We start from the raw sequence: 27,810 nt of genomic DNA, 5'->3' as shown, positions 1-27,810 counted from the left end.
ATTATGATATATATTTAATGTAATATTTTCATTTTTATATATTATATTTACTTATTATTATTTTTTCTTTTTTATATTAAATTATTATAATATGTCATAGTTGTCTAATTTAATATTTTAATATTGTATATTTACTTATTATTTATTTAACTATACATTTTTCAGATATATTTTTAATTTTGTTTTTTCTTTTTTATATTATATATTTACTTATTGTTTATCTTTTCTTATTTTGTAAATTTATTTATTCTTTTTTTTTTGCTTTTATATCAATGATAATATGCTTTTATATCAATGATAATATTATTACAATATATATTTAATGTAACATTTTTATTTCTTATTTACTATATTTACTTATTATTAATTTCTTATATTTTATATTTACTTATTCTAATATTATGATAAATGTTTAATATAATATTTATATTTATTATATTGTGTATTTCGTTATTATTTATTTTACTATACATTTTTCCGATACATGTTTAATTAGTTTTTTTCATTTTTAACTGTATATTTACTTATTTTATTTTTCTTGCTTTTATATCAAATGATAATATTATGATAGATGTTTAGTGTAATATTTATATTTTTTATATTGTATATTGTATATTTACTTATTATTTATTTTCTCTTATAATGTATATTTATTTATTATTGATTAATGTAATATTTCTATTTCTTATATTGTATATTTACTTATTATTTATTTTTCCTTATATGTACATTTACTTATATATATTTTTTAATAATAATAACATGTGTCATCTTTCAGAAGAAGTATTTTTCGCTGATGTGGACGCTCTATGAAGCCTAAAAAGATCCTTTTTATTAGTATAGACAAGAGATTTTGCCAGGGCTACGCCCGGGCTTATACAAATATTATTATATATGTTAAATATATATATTTAATGTATGTTATAAAAATAGTAAATTGAATTAAATAAGAGTGAAATTTTATTCTGTATTTATATGAGTTGATGTCAGTTACTACGATGTCTTCATGACTGATGCCCGTTGTAAAACAACCTTCAAAAACTGACATCAATATTTGTTTAATACAAAATTTAAAATGTTTATAAACTTAAAATACCATTATTTTTAAAAGTAATAATTATAAAACAGATTCTATAATTTATTTTCACACATGTTGGTTCATTACCAGAGTTATTATTTTGATTACGTTCTTAGGAGTTTGTTTTATATTTTTGTGTACCACCATCTCACCATCTTAAATTTCTAATATATCACCCAACATGTATATTTTCTAAAATATTCCAATTTGTTTTGTGTGGAAACAGTTTATTTAAAATCTCAGTATTAAAACTAAATTGTAGAGAATTTATATTTATTTAAATATATTCTAACCGACTGTATATTTCAAGAAGATTCTATTTATTATTTTACATAGTGATAAGTAACTGAATATTTTTTTAAACCAAAATGCATGACTAAATTATTATTTAGTTTCTTACAATAATATCTACAAATAATAAGAGTAAACTTTAAATAATTAAAGAATTTAAATTTTTATTTCTGTATATTCTGAAAATAAAAACACATTCAATATCTACCTAATCGCATAAAAATTAAAAACAATCATCAAAAATTAAAAACTTCATCTAGAATATGAGCGCTCAAGAAAATACATACTAAGTATCCCTTAAACGTTGGTTATTTAAATGTTTATTTTAATTAGATGGAGTTTGTTTCTTTAAATCAAATCTTCACTTTATATTTTTAAACTATGCATTTTCTTATATTTTTAATATAATTTCTTAATAATATAAAAATAGAGATTTACAAAATTAGATTGATCAAGTTATCTATATAACACAAAAAAATAGATTTAACTTCGTATATTTGACTGTAGTTATATATAACTGTTTATTAGAAAAGATTTTCATTGTTTTTATTTTATTTTTACATAAATATTAAAACAAGATCATTAAATAAAAATATTAGAATAGTAAAATATATAATTCACTAAATGAAAGAAGAATTTGTAAAGTTTTTTTCATTTTTAAAACACAATTTAATTAAAACTCACAGTTTATATATAGTTTATAAGCTTTAAAATGGATATATTTTGATGATAATTAAGCAATAAATTTGTTGATAAAACTCATAAAAATAACAAAAAAATTACAATTATTACTATATTTTTGATATAAATTATTTTTAATCATAAATAATAATAAATTTAGTATGAAATTTTGATCAAAAAATGCCCCTTCGTACTGGAAGCCCTAAGCGGTGGCTTGAGTCGATTGCGCTCCGGACCGGCCCTGAGCCAAACAGAATTTAGTTGTTATAATCAAAACTTGGAATCATATAAAATAATATTTATTCATATATGTAATGTAAATGGTTTTGCACACATTTATCTTAAAAGATCCCAATGAAAATTTATCTTGTTATTAGTTAATAATATATCTTGTTATATACATAACGTAAATGAGACTGCAGCTAAGCTTTGAGTAACTAATTTTGAACTGAAGTATATCATTCTGTCTCTCTGTTTGTATTTTACTAAGTGCACCATGCTTATACAATTTTGGTAATGAAAACCAAACTGAACCCTCGGGGACACACAAAACCCATAGATACTTTTTTAATCTTCCCATTGCAAATTTTTTTAGTTTTTTTTTCTTTTTGACAAAGTACTTCTTTAGTTTTCTTCTTACATTGTAGTCAACTCTTATATTTACTTCTGTGGTGTATGAATCTTGTGATTTACTTCTTCTGTGGTGTTTAAGACCTTCCTTTCATGTTCAATGGTTGGAGTCAACCATAAACACAGATTAGTATACAGTTCGGCAACCACTTTAATTACTTATCCCCACCTTACGTGGTAGCTTCATTACTTAGTACAGAACTCTCATAATTAGCTATGTAAACAACTGGATCTCACATGAAGATTGCCAAGTTACATTAGCCAGAGACCCATCATACTTAGATCTATTTGTACATTAGAATTAGAGCACTTATATAATCTACTTATATATCTTCACTCTGTGTCATTTTTAATGGTTATACACAAATACAACAAATCCTTGCCGTGACGGCCTGATAAAAGAAGTAAATTAATGAAAAAGAAGCAAAGATGGATCTGCAAGTTTGAAGAATCAGTTCTATGAATTTCTTTTGCTACGTAATGCGTCCAAAAAAACTGGGGAACATAATCAAATGTCTAATACTTTTTGTTCATGTTCTTTGGAAGGCTACCCACCCACCTTCTAGTTTTGCATATGGGTAAAACCCAGGTCTGTAGCCTTACTTGGTTTTGGTTTTTAATCGACTTTCATCATTTGCATAAAGTTGTATTAGGGCCCGCTAGTTACCTTTTTTTGATCAGCAAAACACGCAAAAGTCTATTAGCTTCCATTAGATTTGATTTGCTTACTTACCTTTCTAAAGATAGGCCAAACAAAAGTGATTTGTAAATAGCCACAAAGCGGCAAACCTGTCACACATAGTACCTAGCGACATGGTCGGAGATTCTCCCAATAGTAAATAGCCACATATCACAGTTATTCTAGATATATAGTAGAACTAAATGTAATCTACGTTACCTTGTTTGTAAACAGTGCTCTGATTTTCCGGTCTGTTTGAAGGGTTAAGCTCTGAAACAACAGTATACTCGAGTATATATCTTTAATCTGAACCAGGCTAAAAGTTTTCAGAGTTGCAAGCAGGCTGTTAGGAAGAAGAACTAACCCAGATTGGTCAGACATGCTCAAGGTAGTAAGGTAGTGTGTGGAGAAGCATATACATTAATGGACAAGATTCTCATTCGCCTTCTGTTTCAAGTAGTTGTTTATCATGTTTGGCGGGAGAGAAACCTCCGACGACACCAACACGGATTTAAGGGAACAGATCAGTTGATCTGTATGGTAAGCAAGGTTGTCAAGAATCGGATCTCATCGCTGGGTCATAAGGGACATCATAGACTTGAAAGGCTCATGAGAAGGTGGTTTGATGAGGTTTTTGGATATGAAAGGATATTCACTCAATTTATATTTTTTAGTTATATAGTTCCTCATTCTTTTAGGAAATCATTCTTTGTAAATTCTTCCCAAATGATGATCAATAAATTCAAAATTTCATCAAAAAAAAAAGTTTCCAGAGTTGCTTCCACCTTATATGCTAAAAAAAAAAGAATGCTTATCTTTTTCTAGTGTTTTTTGCGCCAGTGAGCTTCACCAATTCCTGAAGAAAAGAAATACAATAAAGTTGTAAATTCAAAAGTTGTGAAGCCATCACAGAATCAATGTCGATGTTGATGGTGGAGCCATTTTTTTTTTTTGCTGGAGTTTTCATTGAAGTCTCCTTTAATCGGTGCCGATGTTGCTAATATATTGAGTTTCAAAGCAATGTATTTTTTAGGATATTCGTATAAAAATATATTTAAATTAAAAAGGTAAAATTATATATTTTATATAAATGTTTAATATAATATTTCCATTTTTATACGTATATTAATATGTAAAATTATACATTTTATATAAATATTTAATGTAGTATTTCTATTGTTTATATTGTATATTAATTTAAAAATGTATAATGTCACGTGTCTTCTTCTAGGATAATTTTTTTCCGCTGATGTGGACGCTCTATGGAGCCTCAAAAAGTACATTTTATTAGTATAGATGTTGATGGTGGAGCCATTGTTTTTTTTGCTGGAGTTTCGTTGAAGTCTCCTTTAATCGGTGTCGATGTTGCTAAGATATTGAGTTTTATAGCAATGTATTTTTTAGGATATTCGTATAAAAATATATTTAAATTAAAAAATGTAAATTTATACATTTTATATAAATGTTTAATGTAATATTTCTATTTTTTATATTTTATATTAATTTAAAAATGTATAATGCCAAGTGTCTTCTTCTAGGAGAATTTTATTTCGCTGATGGAGACGCTCTATGGAGCCTCAAAAAGTCTCTTTTATAATAACTCATATATCATCACTAAGATAATTATATATCTATATATATCACATTAATAAAAAATAAAATTGATACAAATATATTTTTTCGTCAACTTATCTCTATACTATTATTTAAAAATTTAGTTCTATATGTGTCGATCTCAAGTTAATTATTAGAACGATTGATTATAATGGTTTCCTTAATGAATCAAAGATATTATATGTAATGTTATTATTGAACTTTTTCTGTTTTCAGTTTCTCATTCTCTTTAATATTGTGTTAAAATAATTTGTAAATATATATTTCCTTTTTTGTTATAATACTTCCAAATCAGATATAACAAGACAAATATCCCCAAAATAAAATTTAAAATTGGTGTTTCCTTTGTTGTCCAAACCAAATAAAGTAGATTAATTTATATTAAAATATATAAATGATTTATTATTATATGACTTTTTGAAATCACGTATATATATATATATATATATTGTCGCTTTTTATCTTTATAAATAACAATATGTTTCTTTTTTTTAGATAAAAATAATATAATTATAATAAAAGGGAGACACAAACTTAAAATTTAATATTAAAAACTGTGATCGATGGATTCATAATTGTCACAATCGTCAATACTTACTTCTTTTTTCTTACAAGTGAAAACTCAAATCATCTTTATATATAAAGTACAGTTTCTCTCTCTCCTGGGCGTGCCACATCAGCGTCCACCTAGGAAAGTCGAGCTCTGGCGTTGCGACATGTGTCATGTCTATACAAAACGAATCGTTGCATTAAAACTACAGTCTGATGAGCTTATATCGTTTTGTGTATATATAATGTTTTGGGCTAATAGTTGGGCTTAAACTTAATGTTTTGGGCTGACAAAAAAATAGAAGCTTATCCCAATTGTCGTATTCTCTTTCTTCAACAACAGCGACCTTTGATTTCTAGGGTTCATCTCATCATGTTCTTCTTGATGTAATTAGGTCAACCGACTATGCAGTTTGTTGGGCTTTGAGCAAACAAAACTCATCGTCATTGGCTATGCGATTAGACTTCTTCTACTCGGGAATCTTTTTCAGAACCGTTACAGAAATCAACCTGATTCATGCATCTTCATTAACATTCACATTAACACCAATCCTCCACTTCTCACATGATCTCCATTCAATGAATCTCACATTCATTCCTTTGTGTGAATCCTCCCCTATAAATATCAAAATTTTCTTCTCAAAAAAGCATTCGTTCATTCTTCTCAGTAAAAACACAAGAAGAAGAAGTTCGAAGCAGCAAAAAAGAGTAATATGTGAGCTAAATTCGTCAATCGCCGATGGGTCGGACATGCCGCTTGGTCACACGGCGGAGGCTCAGGTACAAACAGTTATCGTTTAAAGATATGCACAGCTAAACCTGGAAATTCCGGCATATTTAAAGGGAACGCCTCACCGTCATCGCTCGACGATGACTGGAGCACATTCATCAACCAAAAGATAGTAATCGCTGGTGACTTAATCGTTTTCCTCCACTTCGATTTCGGCAACCACTGCGTCAGGACTAGCGCGGTTGTCTCAGATCCAATAACAAAAACTTATTCTGGCTTCATCCGCGACCATGAGACAATACCATCGAAGCTAATGAAGATGAAACGCAATGCAACAGAAGTGAGCGCACCAGGGAGAAGAGTTAAGGTGGAGGCAGTGGCTGAAGCAGTGGGGCTTGCAGCATGAAGACAAGTGATCTTCAAGGAGAAAGAGAGGTAAAGCTTCTAACTTTCACATCTATGCTCTTTGGTTTCTGCAGAATCGATCATTTATTTATGATTCTCAGAAAGTTGATTGAGAATAATGATGATTATGATGATGATGACCTTCTCTTTTCTTGATTCAAGTGAGTTCTTTTTATATTTCTTGATTATAAAAGTCTTAAGACTTTGACCCAATCTTTATGGGTAAGCTTCCTTCAAGTGTATGAAATAGGTGCATGAAGCTTTTCTCCATGACGAGAATGCTTGGAACTGTTAGTGATATAGGAGTAAACCGTGCGCAAACTCTAGCATTCGGAACGTTACAAGGAGAATGTAAAGTTGAATGATATCTTACAAAAAAAATTCATGGTGAGAACTATGAAAAGACTCAAACCAGCTGATGAATTAAGAGGCTTCTTCCGTTTTTGAACTGTTAACTTTCTTTATGCCATATGTTTCTTTCCACATGATACTTAGTGATTCTACGTACCAGCAGGAACAAAAAGAAAGTGATACCGTCACATTAACTTTAACCTTTGAAAATCACTGAAAGTTTTTGATAATTCCCTTACATGATAATGTTTTCTATAGATACAGGAAGACAAGCGCTAGGATCACAAACAATAAACTCAAAACCTAATCAGTAAGTGATTCTCCATTTCTCTGCTTTCTACCTTTTAAGCAAATACAAACTTCACTAAAAACTATTAATTAATTGTCAATTCACTATGATTTGTGCAGCTAATCCAAGCCACATTTTCCTACCTGAACAAATAGGCAGACAAGTCAAAACCAACTTTTGGTTCTTGGGTCAAGACGGCTGGGAGGCATAGCAGAGAGGAACAAGATAAACAATTCTTCACCTAGAAAATAGACAACATTCAAAGTAATATAAAAATCTTGCTTTGTGGTGTGCCTCTTTTTGGTCTGTTAATATAAAAGCTAAGATATTTTTTGATTGTTTTGTTCCATTTAATTATATATATATATATATATATATATATTACGATGTTGTCGTTTTTACTATGTTAAAACTGAGAAAGGAATATTTGATGAGATATGAGTAACATGCTTTCACTGAATACAATCAAGTGCATCTACAATAAAAAAAGTTACGTAATAGTTACTTCTTCAAGCTTTAGTTGACGAAGAGAGAAATGAATTTCATAGAACATTTATATGCGGTTTGGTTTATCTTAATTTCCATAATTTGTGTAATTTACACTACATTTAAGTTTTTTTTTGTTTAGTTACGGTATGGTTCACTCTAATTTCTTCAACTAAATGATATGATATGGAGTGTATATAATTAAAGTAAAAATCTGCTGAAATTTCATATTTTATTAATTTATAAAATAATAATTTAAGAAAATAATCTAAAATAGAATTAAAAAAATTCAAACAAATAATTTTGTTTTAAACAAAGTTCAACGAAAGCTATAATAATTTGCAAAAAGAAAATCAGTTAAACACTGAAAATTACTTAAAATTTCATTCAAAATATAGTTATGATCTGAAACAAACAGATATTCTAAAACATCATTTTCTGTAAAATAAGAAAACATTAAATAATAATTATGATATTTATGAAACTATTTATATAGCATTTAAAAAATAAATTTATTAAATTTATCAAATTTTATTATAATTAATTAATTTAGCTTGGAGGTGAATAAAATTATTGTCATCAAAAAACTGATTAGCGTCAAACAGTATTAAAATTCGAAGCTTCTTGAAATAATAAAGTATTATATATTCCTACTTTAGTTTCCTTCTATTATGTCAGAGAAAACTTTTATTATTTCTTTATATATATCATTAAATTTTTGAATTTATGATTACTGTATTATCTATACAATATAAAATAGTGAATGGTAATGTTATTTTTAGCTCAAAACCAAAAAATATTTATTAATAATAACAATATTATCTCAAAATTATATTTATTATCTGTTTGTTAATAGTATTTCTTTCAGATTAGAATAAATATTACAAAGCTAAAATATATGTTTATATAAAACAATTTTCTATATATTCCCGCCCGTCGGGCGGGCCGGTTCTAGTATATCAATGAAGAAGTCATAAGCTATTGGTGTACGAGAGGCAAAGAAAAGACTTATGAGTTTTACTTTTTACAGAGAATATTGAAACTAACGAGACTACTAATATTAACTTAGTAAAATCCTAATCAAGATTACAAAATAATCATCACATATGTGATTATTTTGTAAAATCGGGTTTTAGTGTTAACATGGATCCCCGATTTTTCGGTTTTGAGCTGGATTATTTGGTTGTGGCCGTTTAACCGGCCGGTCAGGTTTTCAAAACCTTGAAAATAACAGTCAACTCATTAACAAAGAAAATTCAGTATATTTATTTTAAATAGCCAAGTAGTCAACTAGTAAACCCTTTATAGCCTTATATTTTTACATTTTTATGTATCAAAAGAAATGGATGGTTCATTCATAATAATTAGGCTCTTTGAAATACTTCTAAGTTATATCACATTTTCTCTCATAACGAGAGAGAAAAATAGAGAAAGTAAAACACCATGTTCTAATATATTGCTTGTTTCTCTACAACATCACTTCCACACCCTATTCAAAAACCCGCCATCTAGAACCGAAAAATCACCAGAAAAGCGTTACTCGGCCATCAAGCGTGGTCTATGAATCGCTTAATATGCATATGGTCTATGAATCGCTTAATATGCATACGATCTATGAAATTTGCATGAAAACAGCAAAAAAACAGAGGAAGTTGATCTTAAATACGTCAAAATCAAAGAGCCATCGTTCTTGAAACTTCATAAAACCTAATATTGCAAAGAGGAAGACGACCCAGGTTGCTTGCTAGTCATGGATAGTCACAACCGCTACACAATATGATCCTTGATGTATTTTAAACAAATTATTATATACACTACAAGAAAACGTAATTTTAACGAGGAAGTTTAACGAGGAAAAATAATCCTCTTAAAAAAACGTTGATTTTGCGAGGAAAGTACGTTGAGAAAGAAAAGCATCGTTATTTCGTCGTAAGCTAACGACAAAAAATATTCGTCGTAAAGACGATGTAAATTAACGTGGCTTTTACGAGGAAACAGTTTTTCCTCGTAAAAGCCACGTAAATTTCGCGAGTGCTTTACGACGAAATATTTTACGTGTACTTAACGAGGAAATTTTGAATCCACAAACTTGGTAGGTGGCTCACGTTTTTTTTAGGCCATACAATTAATTTTCGTCGTAATTTCATAGTAAAATTACAACTACCAGATTCGAAATTTTCTATAAATATGGATGTTGGAACATCATTTTAAACACACCAACAACAAAAAACGTGAAAGAAAAAAAAATGGCTGGCTCTGGGACTATTTACGAGTTGCGGAATTGGATGTATATGCATAGAGATGCTAACGGGAGAGTGACGAAAGAATACCTTGCGGGGCTGGAGACATTTATGCACCAAGCAGATTCAACACCGCTCGCCCAAGAAAGTGGTAAGATGTTCTGTCCTTGTCGGAAATGCAACAATTCGAAATTGGCAAACCGTGAAAATGTTTGGAAGCATTTAATAAATAGAGGTTTCACGCCAAATTACTATATCTGGTTTCAACATGGGGAAGGTTATAATTATGATCAGAATGAAGCTAGTAGTAGTAATAGCAATTTTCAGGAAGAACCGGTTAATCATCATTTGCATAATGAACATAGTTACCATCAGGAGGAGATGGTAGATTATGATAGGGTTCATGATATGGTAGCTGATGCATTCGTAGCTCATGATGAAGATGAAGAACCTAATATAGATGCAAAAAAGTTTTACGGAATGTTAAACGCGGCGAATCAACCACTTTACAGTGGTTGTAGAGAAGGTCTCTCTAAATTGTCGTTGGCTGCTAGAATGATGAATATTAAAACTGATCACAATCTACCTGAAAGTTGCATGAACGAATGGGCGGACTTGTTTAAAGAGTATTTGCCGGAAGACAATGTGTCTGCTGATTCTTATTATGAGATTCAGAAATTAGTTTATAGTCTTGGGTTGCCTTCGGAGATGATAGATGTCTGCATCGACAACTGCATGATCTATTGGGGAGATGATGAGAAGCTAGAAGTATGTCGATTCTGCAAGAAGCCACGATTCAAGCCGCAAGGACGGGGACGTAATAGGGTACCGTACCAAAGGATGTGGTACCTACCAATTACAGACAGATTGAAAAGATTGTATCAATCAGAGCAGACTGCTGCAAAGATGAGATGGCATGCCGAGCATACTCAGACGGATGGTGAGATGACTCATCCATCAGATGCAAGAGCCTGGAAACATTTCAACAAAGTACATCCGGATTTTGCTAGCAATAGCCGGAATGTGTATCTCGGATTATGCACAGATGGATTTAGTCCGTTCGGAATGTCAGGGAGACAATATTCATTGTGGCCAGTCTTTCTTACGCCATACAACCTGCCACCGGAGATGTGCATGCAACGGGAGTTGCTATTCTTGACGATATTGATACCTGGTCCGAACCATCCAAAAAGGTCCCTGGATGTTTTCCTACAACCACTGATAAAAGAGTTGAAGGATTTGTGGTCAACAGGGGTGAGGACGTATGATTGTTCAACGAAGACGAATTTTACGATGCGAGCTATGCTTTTGTGGACCATAAGTGACTTTCCTGCATATGGGATGTTGTCTGGATGGACTACACATGAGAGATTAGCTTGTCCATATTGTAATGGAACGACAGATGCGTTTCAACTGAAGAATGGTAGGAAGACAAGTTGGTTTGATTGTCATCGTCGATTTCATCCCATTGGCCATCCTTACCGAAGAAACAAGAATTTGTTTAGGCACAAAAGGGTTGTGAGAGACACTTCTCCACCATATCTAACTGGAGAACAAATTGAAGCACAAATCGACTACTACGGAGCTAACGAAACAGTTCGTTGGGGTGGTAATTGGCATGTCCCTCGTAATATGCCTGATTCTTACGGTGTTCATCACAACTGGCACAAGAAGAGTATATTTTGGGAGTTGCCATATTGGAAGGATCTTCTTCTGCGCCACAACCTCGATGTGATGCATATAGAGAAGAATTTCTTTGAGAACATCATGAATACAATATTGAATGTCCCAGGGAAGACAAAAGACAACATAAAATCGAGGTTGGACTTGCCGGATATTTGCTCAAGAAGCGAGTTACATATTAAAAGCAATGGACAAGTTTCCGTTCCGATATTCAGACTTTCTTCAGAAAAAAAGTCGGTGTTGTTCAACTGGGTGGCATCAGAAGTGAAGTTTCCCGATGGGTATGTTTCAAATCTCTCTAGATGTGTTGAAAAGGGTCAAAAGTTCTCTGGGATGAAGAGTCATGATTGTCATGTCTTTATGCAACGACTACTGCCCTTTGCATTTGCGGAGCTACTTCCAACAAACGTACATGAAGCACTTGCAGGTTCGTAGTGTTTTATATCACAATAATTTTAAGTCGAGGAACCTGAACAAGAAGTTGATGACATCCTTCTCATTGATCCGCATAATCACGAATACGAAGATCTTACCGATGATGCCACAGACGAAGCTGTAGAAGACGAGTTTAATGAAAATGATGATATTTCTAGTGATGACGAGAATGTCGATGTATCCGATTGATGTATTTGATTTTGTGTAGTTTGTTTTATGAATAAGGTAATGTGAGAGTTTGTTTTATGAATAAGGTAATGTGGGAGTTTGTTTTATGAATAAGAAATTGTGGGAGTTTGTTTTATAAATAAGTAAATGTGGGAATTTTGGTTTGGAATGGAAATAAACATGGGGTTTGGAATATATGAAGTAGAAGATAAGGAATATGGGGTTTTGGGGTTTGGGGTTTCGGATTTTAGGGATTTAAACGTACTGCTCGTTAATTCCTCGTAATTTGACGTCGAATGTACGACGTAATCGTCGTTTATTCCACGTAGGACAGAATCGTCGTAAAGACCTCGTAAGGTAAATTGACGTAAATACCACGTAAAGTAAATGACGAAGGAGGCATTCTTTAATTCCACGTAGGATGATTTCGTCGTAAACACCTCGTAAGGCCACGAGGTTTTACGACGAAATTAAAAAAGCGGGGCACGCTAATTCCACGTAAGCCAGAATCGTCGTAAAAGAGTCGTAAACTAACGACGATATTACGACGAAAATATTAAAAATACTAAAAAAAAGAAGAGAAGAAAGATGCTTGAATCACATTTGGCGAGACTTACGTAAGTCTCGACCACATGAGTTCCAAATATCTTCTTCTCTTCTTTTTTTTCCAAATTTTCTAAATTGGTGAAAAGCGGGACTTGCTACTTCCTCATAGTATAAAAACTAGAAAAAAAAGAAAAAAAGAAAGATACTAGAATTATATGTGGCGAGACTTAAGTCTCACCCACATAAATTCTAATATCTTCTTTTCTTCTTTTTTTTTTCAAATATTTCTAATTTGAAAAGTATTTTGGTGAGGAGTGTGACTTGTGTGTGTGGGACTTGTGTGTGTGGTTTGAGAAGAAAAGTTGTGGGTATTTATAGAAAATAAAGGCTCGCTAATTCCTCGTAACTGGTTTACTCGTTAATTCCACGTAACCCTTTTCGTCGTAAAAACGTCGTTAACGAAAACGCGGGCCTTTGTATTTCGTCGCTATTTCGTCGTAACTGAAAACGCGGGCCTCTGTAATTCCTCGTAAGTTTACGAGGAAATTACGAGGACAAGTAATCTTATATATATCCCGAGCGAGCTCGCTCCGTCTTTCCTCTCCACTTCCTCTCCACTTCCTCCCTAATTCGTAGCAATGGTAAGTCTCTCTAATTCCTCTCTAGTTTGATTAGTTTAGGATAGATTAGGTGGTTAGTATAGGGAATTTAGATAGGTTTACGGATCTTATGTTATTTAGTGTTGATTAGGTGGATAATGTTGGGAAGTATATGTTTACGAAAATTTAAAAAATTAAATTTTTTTCTCAGGTTCGAAAAGGTAGACTTACTGCCCATTACAGAGAGATGTTCGGAGAGCCGGGTAGTCGTTTAGACCCGTCGTCTTCTTCAGCTCCCGGTTCTTCGGGTCAGGAGACTGTCCCCGAGACTCAGTACACTCAGAGAGTCATTGGATCTCCTTCTTCTAGTGCACCATCGGTTCTTCACGTGCCTCCCCAGATGCCTCCTCCTCCTGTGCCTCCTACGATGCCGGCACCTCCGATGCCCGCGGCCGAGATTCATCCCGATTTGATGGTGCCTCCGAGTGCTCCTTACTCGCAGTACACCGTAGAGGACATTCTCCGTCTGCCAGGCAGAGAAGGTTTACCAGTCATCGACCCCGACCGACCGGACGGAACTTTATGGTATGTTTCATTATTTTTTTATTCTTTTTAAATTATTTTATAACTTTAAAAAATAATTTATATTTTAAATTTGTATTTTTCAGGTGGGGGATTGACGGATGTCTTGCATCGGACGTAACCGACACGATAAAAGGTTACTTCTCCATGGCACATCCGAACTGGAAAATGACGCCCCACTACGTCAGAAAGACGTGGTTCAAAATTTACGCTGTAAGTTCTATTAATTAAATATATATCTTTAAATTTTTTTATTATTTATATATATATTTTTTTCTGAAAAACTAATTATAAATTATTTTTTCCAACAGCAAAAATATAATTGGGCCTTCGGGATCACTGAGAGGGTGAGGAAGAAGTTTGAAGCGAAGGCGAAAGTTCGCTTGTTGGACACGGTCTCCAACTGGAAGGGTGACTGGATCGTGAAGGGGTATGAGCGTGGCAAACCCGCTGAGCTCACCACGGATGTCTGGGATGGCCTCATCCGATATTGGCGTCTTCCTGATTCCATTAGAATCGCCCAGTCTTGCTCTAACTCCCGTAACACAGTCGATGAGCACGGGAACGGGCCGATGCTTCACACTACGGGCCAAAAACCCCACGCTGGTGTCCGTTTGGAAATGGTAATTAAAAATTTAATTATATTAAATTTTTAGTATATTTTTATATATATTTAATTAACAACTTTCTTAAATGTTTTTTTAGGCCAAAGAGACGGGAGAATTCCCGTCTCTTATGCAACTTTACGAGAGGACCCACAAGAACAAGGCGGGCCGATTTATAGATGGCAAGTCCGAGCAAATCTACAACGATTTGGCTGCTCGGGTTGAAGAACGCCAGACCCAGCTGACCCAACAGTCCACCGATGGATTACCCGTCACCTTATCCACACCTGAAGTGGATAAGCTTTACGAGGAGGTAAATTTTCTAAAATTTTAATTTTTTTAAATATTCATTTAATTTAACTTTAAATTTTTACTAACAAAATTTATTTTTTGTTTTTAAGGTTGTCCCTAAAAAAAAGGGACGGACGTTGGGGATTGGTTCCGTCAACGATGTTCCGAGAGCGACATCGTCTTATGTTCAGCGACGGGATGATGAAGTCTCTCAGCTGCGTAGGGAGTCCGAAGAGCTGCGTAGAGAGTCTACTCAGCTGCGTAGAGATTCTACTCAGCTGCGATCTCGTATGGGTGGACTCGAGGGCTTCTTGGACGTTGTAGCGGCCACAAATCCGGAATGGGCGACTTTGTTGAGGACCATGCGACAAGAAAATCCTATCCCAGGCCAGTCACCGACCGACGACTCACATGCCGAGGCGGATGTTCAGGCGAGGAGTGATGAATTCTACGAGGCGATTAATTAACGACCACCCAAGTTCTTTTTAATTTCGGTTCTTGTATTATGAATTCAAAACTTATTTATATATAAAATATTTTGGTTTTGATTTTTTTAGAATTTTAATTTTATTAATAATTTAAATAATTTAAATTATATTTATAATTATAATTTTTTATATTTCTATAAAATAATGAAACGAAGTAAATTCGTAGCTAATTTTGCGGCTTCTTTACGTGGAAGCTTAACGTGGTTTTTACGAGGAAACATTTACAAGGAAATAACGTGGAAATCTATCAAGGTTTTTACGTTTTCTTTACGTGGAAAGCTGTCAAGGTATTTACGTTAATTTTACGAGTATTTATTTACGTGGGTTTTACGAGGAAAGTTTTTCGTGGTAATTACGAGGAAACTTAGCGACGTCCTTACGAGGAATCTTTACGTGGTCTTTACGAGGAAAATTAGCGACGTCCTTACGAGGAATCTTTACGTGGTCTTTACGACGAAATATCCTCCTTCGCTTTTACGACGAAATTATTTCCTCGCTAACTTACGACGAATTAGCGAGGATATATGCGTTACGACAAACGTATAACGACGAAACGGGTTTCCTCGCTAATTCGTCGTAACACTGCTTTTACGACGAATTAGCGAGGAAAACTGCCCTCGTAAAACTTGTGTTTTCTTGTAGTGATATGCCCTAAATTAAATTGCCGATTAATTCCTATAAAATTCCCGATTTATTCATTCGGCGCTAGGTGTAACCCGAGCGTATGAGGAACAACTAGCGAGTTTCAAAACATGGTAGTTCCACGTAATTGCCGTTAACTATACTCACTCAATGTAACATAGATCTACATCAAAATGAATTTTGATTTCTGTGAATATTGTCAACCTAACAAAATATAGCTAATTAAAATAAAACATATGTTTTGGCAGATGTTTTGTCAACAAGAAAAGTAAAAACTCGTACATACAACTAAACTTGAATCTAATATATTTCGGAATTTTGTGATCTATATTATATATTTGCAACCACGTGCTTGTGATCGGGTGGTAGCATGGCGTGCCAGCATTGCAAAGTGAGTTGAGTTCGAATCCGACTACACTCAGATATCACTAATACGTGGCAACCTGTGATTTAACATTTCCTCGCCGAGGAGCGGTTTACCGTTTTTTTTAATATATTTGCCACAACTATTATCAGATGTTTTCTGTTGAGCTTCAAAAGATGTACATAGGGATCAAAACATGAAAATGTATACAGTATCTCTTTTTAAGAGGGGAGGAGAGATCAGAGATGTTTACATTTCTCTCTTGAACATCGCAAATGGAATTGTTGCATTAAGTATGGTTATGGTTATGCTCTCTAGTCTCTACTATCATTACAGATTTAAAGTAACTACTAAGAGCATCTCTAACTCATTGCTATTTTCACCTCTATAATAGCATTTGGAGGTGATATTGCTCCAACCCACCTCTATTTCTTCTTCTATAATAGAGATCTTTATTCTTTCCTCTATTTATAGAGGAAGAAATAGCATTCCTCTATTTTTTACTCTATATTTTAGAGATTGCTATTTTAGGGGAATACATTGGAGCATATCTCACCTCTATTATAGAGTTCCCCTATTTTAGAGATAAAAATAGCAAAATATATTGGAGATGGTCTAAGAGCATCTCCAACCCATTGCTATTTTCACCTCTATAATAGCGTTTAGAGGTGAAATTGCTCCAACCCACCTCTATTTCTTCCTCTATAATAGAAATCTCTATTTTTTCCTCTATTTATATAGGAAGAAATAGCATTCCTCTATTTTTTACTCTATATTTTAGAGATTGCTATTTTAGGAGAATACATTGGAGCATATCTCACCTCTATTATAGAGTTCCTCTATTTTAGAGGTGAAAATAGCAAAATACATTGGAGATGGTCTAAAGCAAAATATGCATATGATTATGCATGTAGACACATAATAATAATACACATAGATATAGACACCATCTCTGCCCCGAGCAAACAAAAAGCAATTAAACAAAATTTATATCTAACATGTTCATTTTCTTAATACTAGAACGTTTTATTTATTTTAGTCATGATCATAACATTTTTAAATTATCTCAATAAGCTTATTTCATTAAATGTCATTTTCCTCCGACATCATCTCCAGTGACCTGCATTCGCTGCTACAGAAGGCTCTATCTCCCCTGCAAAATTAAATCACCACAAAATTTGTTAATTAGCTATTCAAAATTCAATTACATAAAATATCATATAGCTTAAATTCATTTCTTGTATATGGTTAAAGTGTAAAGAAATATGAAGTTTACCTGTACATGAAAATGTCATCACGAGGTCCAAGATTCTTCTTACAGTTACAACAGGTACTGAGAAAGCTGTCGGATGGTAAACAATCCGATTCGTTAAGCGGGTCGGAGCTCCTGAAGAAAACGACACCGGGTTGGCTCTCAACGATACAGTTATCGAATATGTGGATCGTTCTCGGGTTAGGCCCGTGACACGTAACGCACGTGTAGTCTTCCGATAGTTCCATATCGCTGGTCGAGAAATAGCCGGTGAAGATACGGGGCGACGCAAGACCCGACCCGGAAACCGTTTTCTTCATCTCTTCCGGCGGAGGGGAGACCGGATGATTTTTCGTTTTGATCCCAAAATCCGAAGAAGAACGTGGAGGGTCCGGGACCCGGATCCGGAGCTGAGACCCGAATAGAATTGTCCCGGATCTTGGTCGGGAGAACCCGGGTTCTTGGTTTTCTTCTTGGACGAGAGAATCGACAATAGCGAGTCCGATTCTTTTGTGTTCGAGCTTGAGCCGGGTCTCGGGTTCGTGGGGTTTCGGGTAATCGGATCCAAAAGGGTTTTTCAAAACGGTGAAAGGTTTTGTGTCGAGGATGGAGGTGGGACTCGCCACGGCGTCGTTTTCAGTGAAGCTTTTAAAGCTGCTGAAAGCTGTGAAGAGCCGTGGAAACGGCGTTGGTTTACTCTGTTTCTGGTTGGTATCCGCCATCAACGAAGCTTGCTTGCTTCTTGATCTCTTCTTCAGCATAACTCACTGCTCAATCACGCAAAAGAAAATGAAAACATTAAGCTACAGTCTCTTCGTTATTTGCAAAATTGAGACAACACGAGAAAGAACATGAAACTAACCTCAAAGATCAGAAAAGTTTCAGACTTTGTGGAAACTTTCAGAGAAAATAAAAGTGATGGAGTTCGGTTGCCTCCATGATTGAGAAAATAAATTAAAGTTTGAAGAGAAAAAACAAAACAAATAAGAAAAAGAAATGAAAGTAACTGAAAAGAAGGGAGAGCCTTATTATTTACTCCCGACTTTCTAGCACTTTTAATGTAACATAAAACGTTCTGCTTGAGATTGAAGTAAGAAGAAGAAACAAACAAAAATAATAATATCAAAGAAAATTGATATTTTTTAATTTGTTGGGACTTAGTGGGTTATAGTTTCAATGACCTATGAGAGAACAAAAACAAAAACAAAAACAAACCAACCCCACTGATTCTCTTCCATATCCTCAAAATTCGTCATGAAGTTGCATTGCAGAAACAGAGCACTAAAGTAAAGAGTAAAAAGACACACTAACGCCTGTATGAAACTGATAATATATCTGTATTTAATTAATAGTATAAGTATGTGTAAAGGAATATTATGTATATATATATAGAGAAAGAGATGTCCAGTACTGTGGAAATCAGTGGGTGAAGAAAACCACTTAAAGCTTTAACTCCATCAGTGGAACTTCTCAAACTCGTTTCATTATTTCTTTTAAAAAATAACTGCATTATTATTTTTGGCTTTTATTCTTTATTAATTTAGGATTTTTTCTTGCTTTCTGGTGTGCCAAGGAACCACTCACGTCGTTTTCTACTGACCCTTTTGGATTTTATTATTTTTTTGGATTTTTCTTTTAGTTTTCTTTCCATATTCTTTTCTGTTTATTTATATAAAAAGGAAACTTTAGTAATTTAATAAAAAAAAGACGTTTGGAAATTCTCGTGTTGCATTCTTCCTTACATAGAAACGGATGCGGGTACGTGGAAACGGAAGCGTAAAAAAGCGCAGAAGCGAGATTTTTTAAAATATTAGAAAGCGGGTACGTGTTGGAAGCGTGTATCCATATATATCCATATATATATATATAAAGTTTTAAAAAAATTAGGACTAAAAATTATATGATTTAAATTTGAAATAAAGCATTTATTCATTTATAATATTTTTGAAATGATTTTATATTAAAACTGTAAAAATACACATAAATTAAGTTTAAAAAAAATATTATATTAATTATTTTTAGTACTTCATAAAAAATTGACACAATATATTTCAATATGTACTATATCTTTAATAAAAAATCAATATTCATAACTCAATACTTCGTAAAGATAATTTATAATATTATTTTTGATATTTGTATATTTATAACTCAATATTCATTGCTATTAATTTTATTTTATTTTATATAGAATAAAAATATGGTTTTATATTTTATTGATATACATTGTATTTTTTTTAAACGGAAGCGTGATTCCAAAACGGAATCGTAAGCTTCCAACAGGTTTTTAAATAGAATATTTTAGAAACGTTTTGGAAGCGAGATTCCGCAAGCTTCCACAAGGTTCCGATTCCGATTCCGGTTCCGAAGCGGGAAGCAGACGTCCGATGAAGCTTCCGTGCAATGCATATTGCTAGTTACAACTAATTCATCAATTGGAATATCATAAACCTTTAGTTCCTAGCGATAACATAATAATATACATATGATTAACAAACAAAAGAAAGATATGAAGTATACAAGTAAACCTTTAAAAGAAAAGTAATTACAACCTTTAAAATTAGAATTTTCCAAAGTTGTTTTATCTCTATAATCCGGTCGTCAAGCTTCAAAGCCGAAACAGTTTTGCGCAAACCGTTCACGAGTTTAGTGTTTGGGCTTGCTTAAGCTTAAAACTCCAAATAGCGCTAACAAAGCGACTTTGTTCTTAGTGGAAATCAAATTCAAACGCACTAAGACCAGAAAGATCCTGAAAAGCTACTATTCGGCCACTTTGTATGGGGACATTTGCTAAAACTAACCCAAATATTCAAGTCAAATGTAAAAGTGTACCCCACTTTCAGTCAATTGTAAAACCAACCTAAAGGAGTAATGAAAGTACTATTTAACCCTTATAACCAAACAAAAAACAGAAATGTATTTTACGTTTCTATCCTTTGGAAGTCTACATGTAATAAAAGAAGTCTACATATATATAGACTTCCTACGAAGTCTATTTTATAGACTTGTTTTGTAGTCTACACTCTAATTTGATCTAATAATTTAATTTTGAAAATGTATAAAAATAATTATTGTGATATTTTTAACTAATCATCAATATAATGGATAATATGAAATAAATAAATTAAAATTTCATATAATCGAACAATTTTGAAGAATATATACTAATTTGGTTATCATGTGTTAGATTATGTTCATAGTTTAGAAACAAAAGGTTCTAACATGTTATGTCTTTTAGTAGTTGATTTCATAGGGTTAGATTTTAGATTTTGTTTTTTTTTTGTTTTATTAACTTAAATCTGCATATTAATGTTTAGTAGTTTATATTTTGTATAAATGAGACTTTTTGATTATCAAGCAAAACATTTAGGGTTTGAGATTTGTGGTTTAGGGTTTCGTAGACCTACAATAAAGTCTATTTATCTGAAGACGTCTTTTTCAGTCTATATTTTTCAATTTGTTTTACAAAAAATTATTATATTTAAACTAAGTTAAGTTCCTTACGAATAAAAAAATGAAATCATATACTATAACTATTAAAAAATAAAGAAATAAATTTAATAAATCATATATTAAAATTACTAAAATAATAAAGAATAAATAACAATAATTAAATTATTATAGTAGACTTCCAAAAAGGTCTACTATGTTATAGTAAGATCTACTCCAAAATTTTAATTTTAGTAGACTTCAAACGAAGTCTACAGCATCGTAAATTTTAACCTAGTTACATTTTTGTCTCCCTATATAAACAAAATTTATACAATCTCTCTCTAAAGTGGCTGCACAAGTTTTTAAAACTCTCTCCCTTCTCTCTAAAATTTTCTCTCTTCTCTCTAAAATTCTCTCAATTGTTTCCAAATCTCTCTCATTATCTTCTTTCTCTCTAAAATTTTCTCAAGTCTTTCTCACAATATTATCTTGTCATTTTAGATATTATGATTCATGGTTTTCATCTTCTCCTTTAAAAAATGTATGTTTTAGATCTATAGCTTTTAAATGTGTATTTTTATGTTTATTTCTCACAATATTATCTTTTTTTGGTAGGTAATATCACTCATGGATTTCATCATCTCCTCTAAAAATGTAAGTTTTAGATTAATAGATTTTAAATATGTATTTACATGTTTATATTCAAATAAATTTATAGATCAAGCTCTCTACATTAATTTGCTACTAGTTTACCTTATAAATTCTATTATGTAAAGTATTTTCAGATTTAAAATTATTTTCACATTTCAAAATATATAGATTTTTTCAGATCTGAAAATTATCAGACAGTGTAGACTTCTAAAGAAGTTTACTAAAGCTTGCAGACTTCATATGAAGTTTACTAAACCACAAAGTTTAAGCATACTTCATTGGAAGTCTACAAAAATATGACTTTAATTTTTTTTCTATGATTTTTAATAATTTTATCTTATTTTGCAGGTATTTTCTTCCATAGTTGTTCTCTTCTCCTCCTAGAAATGTAAGGTTTACATTTATAGATTTAAAATATGTGTTCTAGTATTTATATTCAAATAAAGTTACATATTAAAATTCATATTAATATGTCTTTAATTTATAACTATTTTGTCTACTAAATCATATTTTTAAAAGTTTTTTAGATTTAAACTTATTTCATATTTTTAATGTATTTATTTTTCAGATCTATTTTTTTTTATAGAGTAGACTTCATTTGAAATCTACTTAAAACTTACGGCTGGTAGACTTCAAACGAAGTCTACTAGCCTTGACTTTTAAGCATATTTCATTAGAAGTTTACTCAAATATGATTTTAATTTTTATCTTATTTTTCATAATTCTATTTTATTTTGCAGGTATTCTCTTCTAATGTTTTCAAATCATCTTCCCAAAAATGTAAGCTTTCCATATATTCATTATAAGATATTTTGTGTTTATAATGAACTAAATTTATAGATTCATACATTATCTTTTTGCTTTGTTACAAGGATGACAAAAAACCATTTTTGAAATATTTTCCAGAACAAAGTATTTTCAAATTTTCTAAATGCACACTTTTAGATATGAAAATTTTCCATTAGTGTAGACTTCAACTAAAGTCCACTAAACAATAACTTTACGTAGACTTAATAAAAAGTCTACTAAAATATGATTTCATTTTTTATCTTATGTTTTTCTCATAACTCTATCTTATTTTGCAGGTACTTTTTCCAAGACTTTATTTGAAGCATCAAGATTATGAAAAATCAAACATACTCAAGAATACTTTTTAATATATTGCTCTGTAATAACTTTCATAATAAAATATTAATTTTTAAATAATTTTTTAATGCATAATCTATAAACATTGTATTCATTTTTAGTTGTTTTCACTTGTATGATATTATTAATTTTTTGTTAGATATTAATTTTTTCACAAGATCTAACCAACCAAACAAGTAAAACCACCATAAGCTAAAATAAAAACTAACACACATGTGAGAAGAAGAAAATCTATACAAAATTTTCCCAAATATTTTCAAGAATAACACTAATCAAAACAATTTGCAATAAGTATCAAGTGTATAATTATAACACATTAAATTGTGAAATTCATCCAAGACCATTAAAATTTTACTAACATACACTGTAAAATAATTAAATCATGAAAAAATATGATGAATAATACACAAATACACTTTTAATAGAATTTACGACGTAGACTTCAACTGCAGTCTACATTTGTAGATTTACAAAAACGTCTACACTTATTATCTAAAATATAGTCAATCCAAAAAATTTAGTGTATTTGGCGCAGGCTTGATACACAAAGCGTACAAAGTGTGTCTTAGATAACTCGATCAAGTTCCGTACTTGTCGATTATTCGTAACATGCATAAGAGGAGTATTTGCCTATTCGGAGTCATTTGTTTTAAATGATGTTTGGTAAGGAATAGGTTAGCACCATCTTCTGTCCAGATCATAATCTTCTTGTGTCATTTCAAGAAGTTTACCATGTGTACAGCCATCATGCACAAGGAACATTCTTCAACCTTTCCGATTCTTCATCCTTTTCGAATATTTTGTCACCCAAAATGTCTTTGGCCCATTCTTCACACTCGCTCTAAGTTTCCAACCACATCCTTGAACACGACACTTAGCCACATACAGAGTTTTCGTTGTCTTATATGCTGAGAATGTAAATTTATATTCCACAGTCACCGACTTCAGCTTTGAAACAAGTTCAGCCTTATTAGCAAAACTATAAACGAAGACTTACAAATACGTCTACAATTATTAGCTAACAACATTGTCAAATTAAATGAATTATACCTTCATAATTATAAAAAAAATTCTTTTCAAAATCACTCAAACCCATTAGGATTAACTAACACACACTGTCAAACAAAAAAACTAGAAAAAAATTAATGAATAATACACAAATTCACATTTTTATAGATTTTTCTATGCAGACTTAATATTCAGTCTCTGAAGATGTAGACGTTCTTTTCAGTTTACAGACGTAGACTGTCAAATAGGTCTACTCTTTGGGTTGGTTTTTGCAATTGACCATTTTACGGGTTGCTTTCTATAGTTGAATAAAAGTTGTGATTTTGTACATGTAGACTTTCATTTCAGTCTACAATTTAAAAATGTTACTTTTTGCAATTGACCAGAATTCATCCAAGATTTGACTTTCAGAACTAGACTTCATATGCAGTCTACATGTTTGAATTTTTTTGAAAGAGGTTAGTTTTGCAATTGACCAAGTTTGACTTCAAATCAGTAGATTAAAATGAACGTCTACGGGTGTGTAGACTTCTTGTGAAGTCTACTCTCAAATCCGACGGGTTGGTTTTGCATTTGACCAAAATAAAAAAGTAGACTTTATACGCAGTCTACATTTTTTTTTTAAGATAAGAAGACTGCATATGAAGTCTACAATTTAATAAATTTTTGATTGCTTTTTAAACTTTTTGGTCAAACACAAAACTAACCTATTCCACGAAGTCAAAGTTTTGGTCAAATGCAAAACTGACCTTTTATAGACTTCGTTGGCAGTCTACATTTTGTAGACTTCCGTTGAAGTCTATTTTGAAAAGTCAAAAGTTCGGTCAAATGAAAAACTAACCTCTTTTAGGTAGACGTCTTAGTAAGTCTACGAAAGTTTTATTTTTGTTGTCAAAGGTAAAGACGAGACTACTGGGGAAGTCTGCGTTAGAAAAAAAAATTGTCTGGTCAATTGCAAAACTAACCCGTGCGTTGACAAATAGACTGCATCGTAAGTCTCTACGGAGGCGTAGACATACAAAACAGTCTACCGTCGCGACACAGATCTGAAAAAGAACGAAAACCATGTAAATAGTTACCTTTTTCATGTGTAAAGCTCGTTTCCAACCTTTTCAACCGTCCAAACTCCAAATATGAGCAAAAAGAAGCATCTTTAACGATTCACTAATGAAGAAACTCGAAAATATGAAGTTTGTGATTATGAAAATGATAGTTATGAGAGTTTTTTAGATGGAAATGTAGAGGAGATGAGAGGAAATGAAGTTTTTTGGGTTAGAATGAGAAAAAAAAGTGGTTGAAAATTGAATTCTAGAGCTTTAGAGCTCAAAAATGGTGGTTCATGGTGGTTGGAAAAATTGATGATGATGGCATTTTTGTAAATAAGAAGAAATGGTTAGGGTGTATTTGGTTTTTTGTTAATTTCGAAATTAATAAAAAAATAAATAAAAATGGTAATTTTGTGAATAATTCAAAAACATAAGGATAATATGGAAATTTTATTGATGAATAGTATGGACAAAAAAAAAAGGGTTGGTTTTGGGTTTGACTTGAAAATATGGGTTGGTTTTGAAAAACACCCCTTTGTATGGGTTTCTTTTCTTTTTTTTTAGCTTGAGTTTATAAATGAATTAAAATAGATGTAATGTACTTCTTACTCAATCTTGATTAGGTGTTTGTTTATAAGTTATGGAGGAATCATACATAGTAAAAAGTAGGGAAAGAGGATTTCATGCCGACGTTTCTCAAAAACGGAAATGTAGAAATTAAATCAATTTATTTAATTTCATTTTGTATAAAATTATGGTTGAGAAACTAATCAGTATTTTTCCTATTATAACAAATCTATGACTTGTCTTCTGATGAATTTCCAATAAAATGTTGATAAATAAAATCTAAACTAATTTATATATAATCTTCTCTGATTTTTTGTACCCATTATATTTTCCTACAAAAACATTAATTTAAAATGTAGAAATTAAATGCTTCTTCTTTACCAAATCTAATTCAAGTTTACAAGGCTTTTGATTTGAGATGGCTTCATACTATCTAACTAACTACGTACATGTTAATTTTTATTTAAAGCTGCATATATTTTGTTATTATTGAACTTGAGAATCACATCATGACTAGAAATGGGTATACAGTTTGTTCTCACCGTCACATTATAATATGTTTCGATAATTATTTCATTGATACAAAATATAAGTTTCATAACGTAAGTCGATTTACGGAATTTGTAATAAAATCAAACCAAATCGTAACGAGAAAAAAGGAGTAACTAACTCGAAGAAAGACGCATGTAGTTTTGTCAACGGGGAACACATCCAGACGATGATCACTAGAACTTTTAGTTAATTTTGTAAATCAAATTATCTATGATCGAAAATTTTCTTTATGTAATGATTTATTGTACCTTTTCGGTGATGATGGTGGTTTTGTTAGCATGGGTGTGGGTGGACTTGGTCACTGATCAGCATCGGAATGGAATGAGATACGATCATACGTACTGAATATATTTCACAATCTTAACTGATTCCTTTTGCTTTCATCGCTGGCTCGTCTCTTTTGTGGGATATTGTCACACACTGATAAATAACTTAATCTATCTATAATAATAAAGGAGAGTTGTCTCTCACCTCAGCCCTCCACCTCAGCACAGAGCATGGGGCTAACAGTGACACGTGGCACTTTAACATTTTCAGATTTCATTTCTTATCTACGTTATTCAGCTAAATGGGCTTTCATTCCAAATAAGCTTTGAGGCCCATTAGGCTACTCTTCCTCTACGTTCACTACAAGAAAACACAAGTTTTACGAGGGCAGTTTTCCTCGTTACTTCGTCGTAAAAGCAGTGTTACGACGAATTAGCGAGAAAACTCGTTTCGTCGTTATACGTTTGTCGTAACGCATATATCCTCGCTAATTCGTCGTAAGTTAGCGAGGAAATAATTTCGTCGTAAAAGCGAAGGAGGATATTTCGTCGTAAAGACCACGTAAAGATTCCACGTAAGGACGTCGCTAAGTTTCCTCGTAAATACCACGAAAAGCTTTCCTCGTAAAACCCACGTAAATAAATACTCGTAAAATTAACGTAAATACCTTGAGAGCTTTCCACGTAAAGAAAACGTAAAAACCTTGATAGATTTCCACGTTATTTCCATGTAAATGTTTCCTCGTAAAAACCACGTTAAGCTTCCACGTAAAGAAGCCGCAAAATTAGCTACGAATTTACTTCGTTTCATTATTTTATAGAAATATAAAAAATTATAATTATAAATATAATTTAAATTATTTAAATTATTAATAAAATTAAAATTCTAAAAAAATCAAAACCAAAATATTTTATATATAAATAAGTTTTGAATTCATAATACAATAACCGAAATTAAAAAGAACTAAGGGTGGTCGTTAATTAATCGCCTCGTAGAATTCATCACTCCTCGCCTGAACATCCGCCTCGGCATGTGAGTCGTCGGTCGGTGACTGGCCTGGGATAGGATTTTGTTGTCGCATGGTCCTCAACAAAGTCGCCCATTCCGGATTTGTGGCCGCTACAACGTCCAAGAAGCCCTCGAGTCCACCCATACGAGATCGCAGCTGAGTAGACTCTATACGCAGCTGAGTAGACTCTCTACGCAGCTCTTCGGACTCCCTACGCAGCTGAGAGACTTCCTCATCCCGTCGCTGAACATAAGACGATGTCGCTCTCGGAACATCGTTGACGGAACCAATCCCCAACGTCCGTCCCTTTTTTTTAGGGACAACCTTAAAAACAAAAAATAAATTTTGTTAGTAAAAATTTAAAGTTAAATTAAATGAATATTTAAAAAAATTAAAATTTTAGAAAATTTACCTCCTCGTAAAGCTTATCCACTTCAGGTGTGGATAAGGTGAC

At 32.1% G+C, this 27,810-nt stretch overlaps 1 protein-coding gene and 1 long non-coding RNA gene across 4 annotated transcripts; one reads left to right on the top strand and one right to left on the bottom strand.

Moving 5' to 3' along the window:
- Positions 1-608: 608 nt before the first annotated feature.
- LOC108871944 lies at positions 609-7,735 on the top strand. Of its 2 annotated transcripts, XR_001958623.2 has the most exons (3): positions 609-7,044; positions 7,267-7,318; positions 7,417-7,735. It is a non-coding gene; the product is annotated as an uncharacterized LOC108871944 (long non-coding RNA). The 2 variants fall into 2 exon arrangements; XR_001958622.2 differs by having other exon boundaries at positions 613-7,318.
- A 9,567-nt stretch (positions 7,736-17,302) lies between these two features.
- On the bottom strand, positions 17,303-19,037 carry LOC103869027 (FCS-Like Zinc finger 8). 2 transcript variants are annotated; one of them, XM_009147066.3, is made up of 3 exons: positions 18,541-19,037; positions 17,703-18,448; positions 17,303-17,579 (listed from the first exon to the last, which is right to left on the bottom strand). In XM_009147066.3, exons 2-3 carry the CDS (start codon positions 18,437-18,439, stop codon positions 17,510-17,512), a joined length of 807 nt encoding a protein of 268 aa, XP_009145314.1. In that variant the 5' UTR covers positions 18,440-18,448; positions 18,541-19,037; the 3' UTR covers positions 17,303-17,509. The 2 variants fall into 2 exon arrangements, with proteins under 2 accessions (XP_009145314.1, XP_009145313.1); XM_009147065.3 differs by having other exon boundaries at positions 17,703-18,445; positions 18,541-19,031.
- Positions 19,038-27,810: the final 8,773 nt, after the last annotated feature.

The sequence above is a fragment of the Brassica rapa genome, chromosome A05 (assembly GCF_000309985.2).
Source record: "Brassica rapa cultivar Chiifu-401-42 chromosome A05, CAAS_Brap_v3.01, whole genome shotgun sequence".
Lineage (NCBI taxonomy): Eukaryota > Viridiplantae > Streptophyta > Magnoliopsida > Brassicales > Brassicaceae > Brassica > Brassica rapa.
This window is presented reverse-complemented; position numbering and strand designations above follow the sequence as displayed.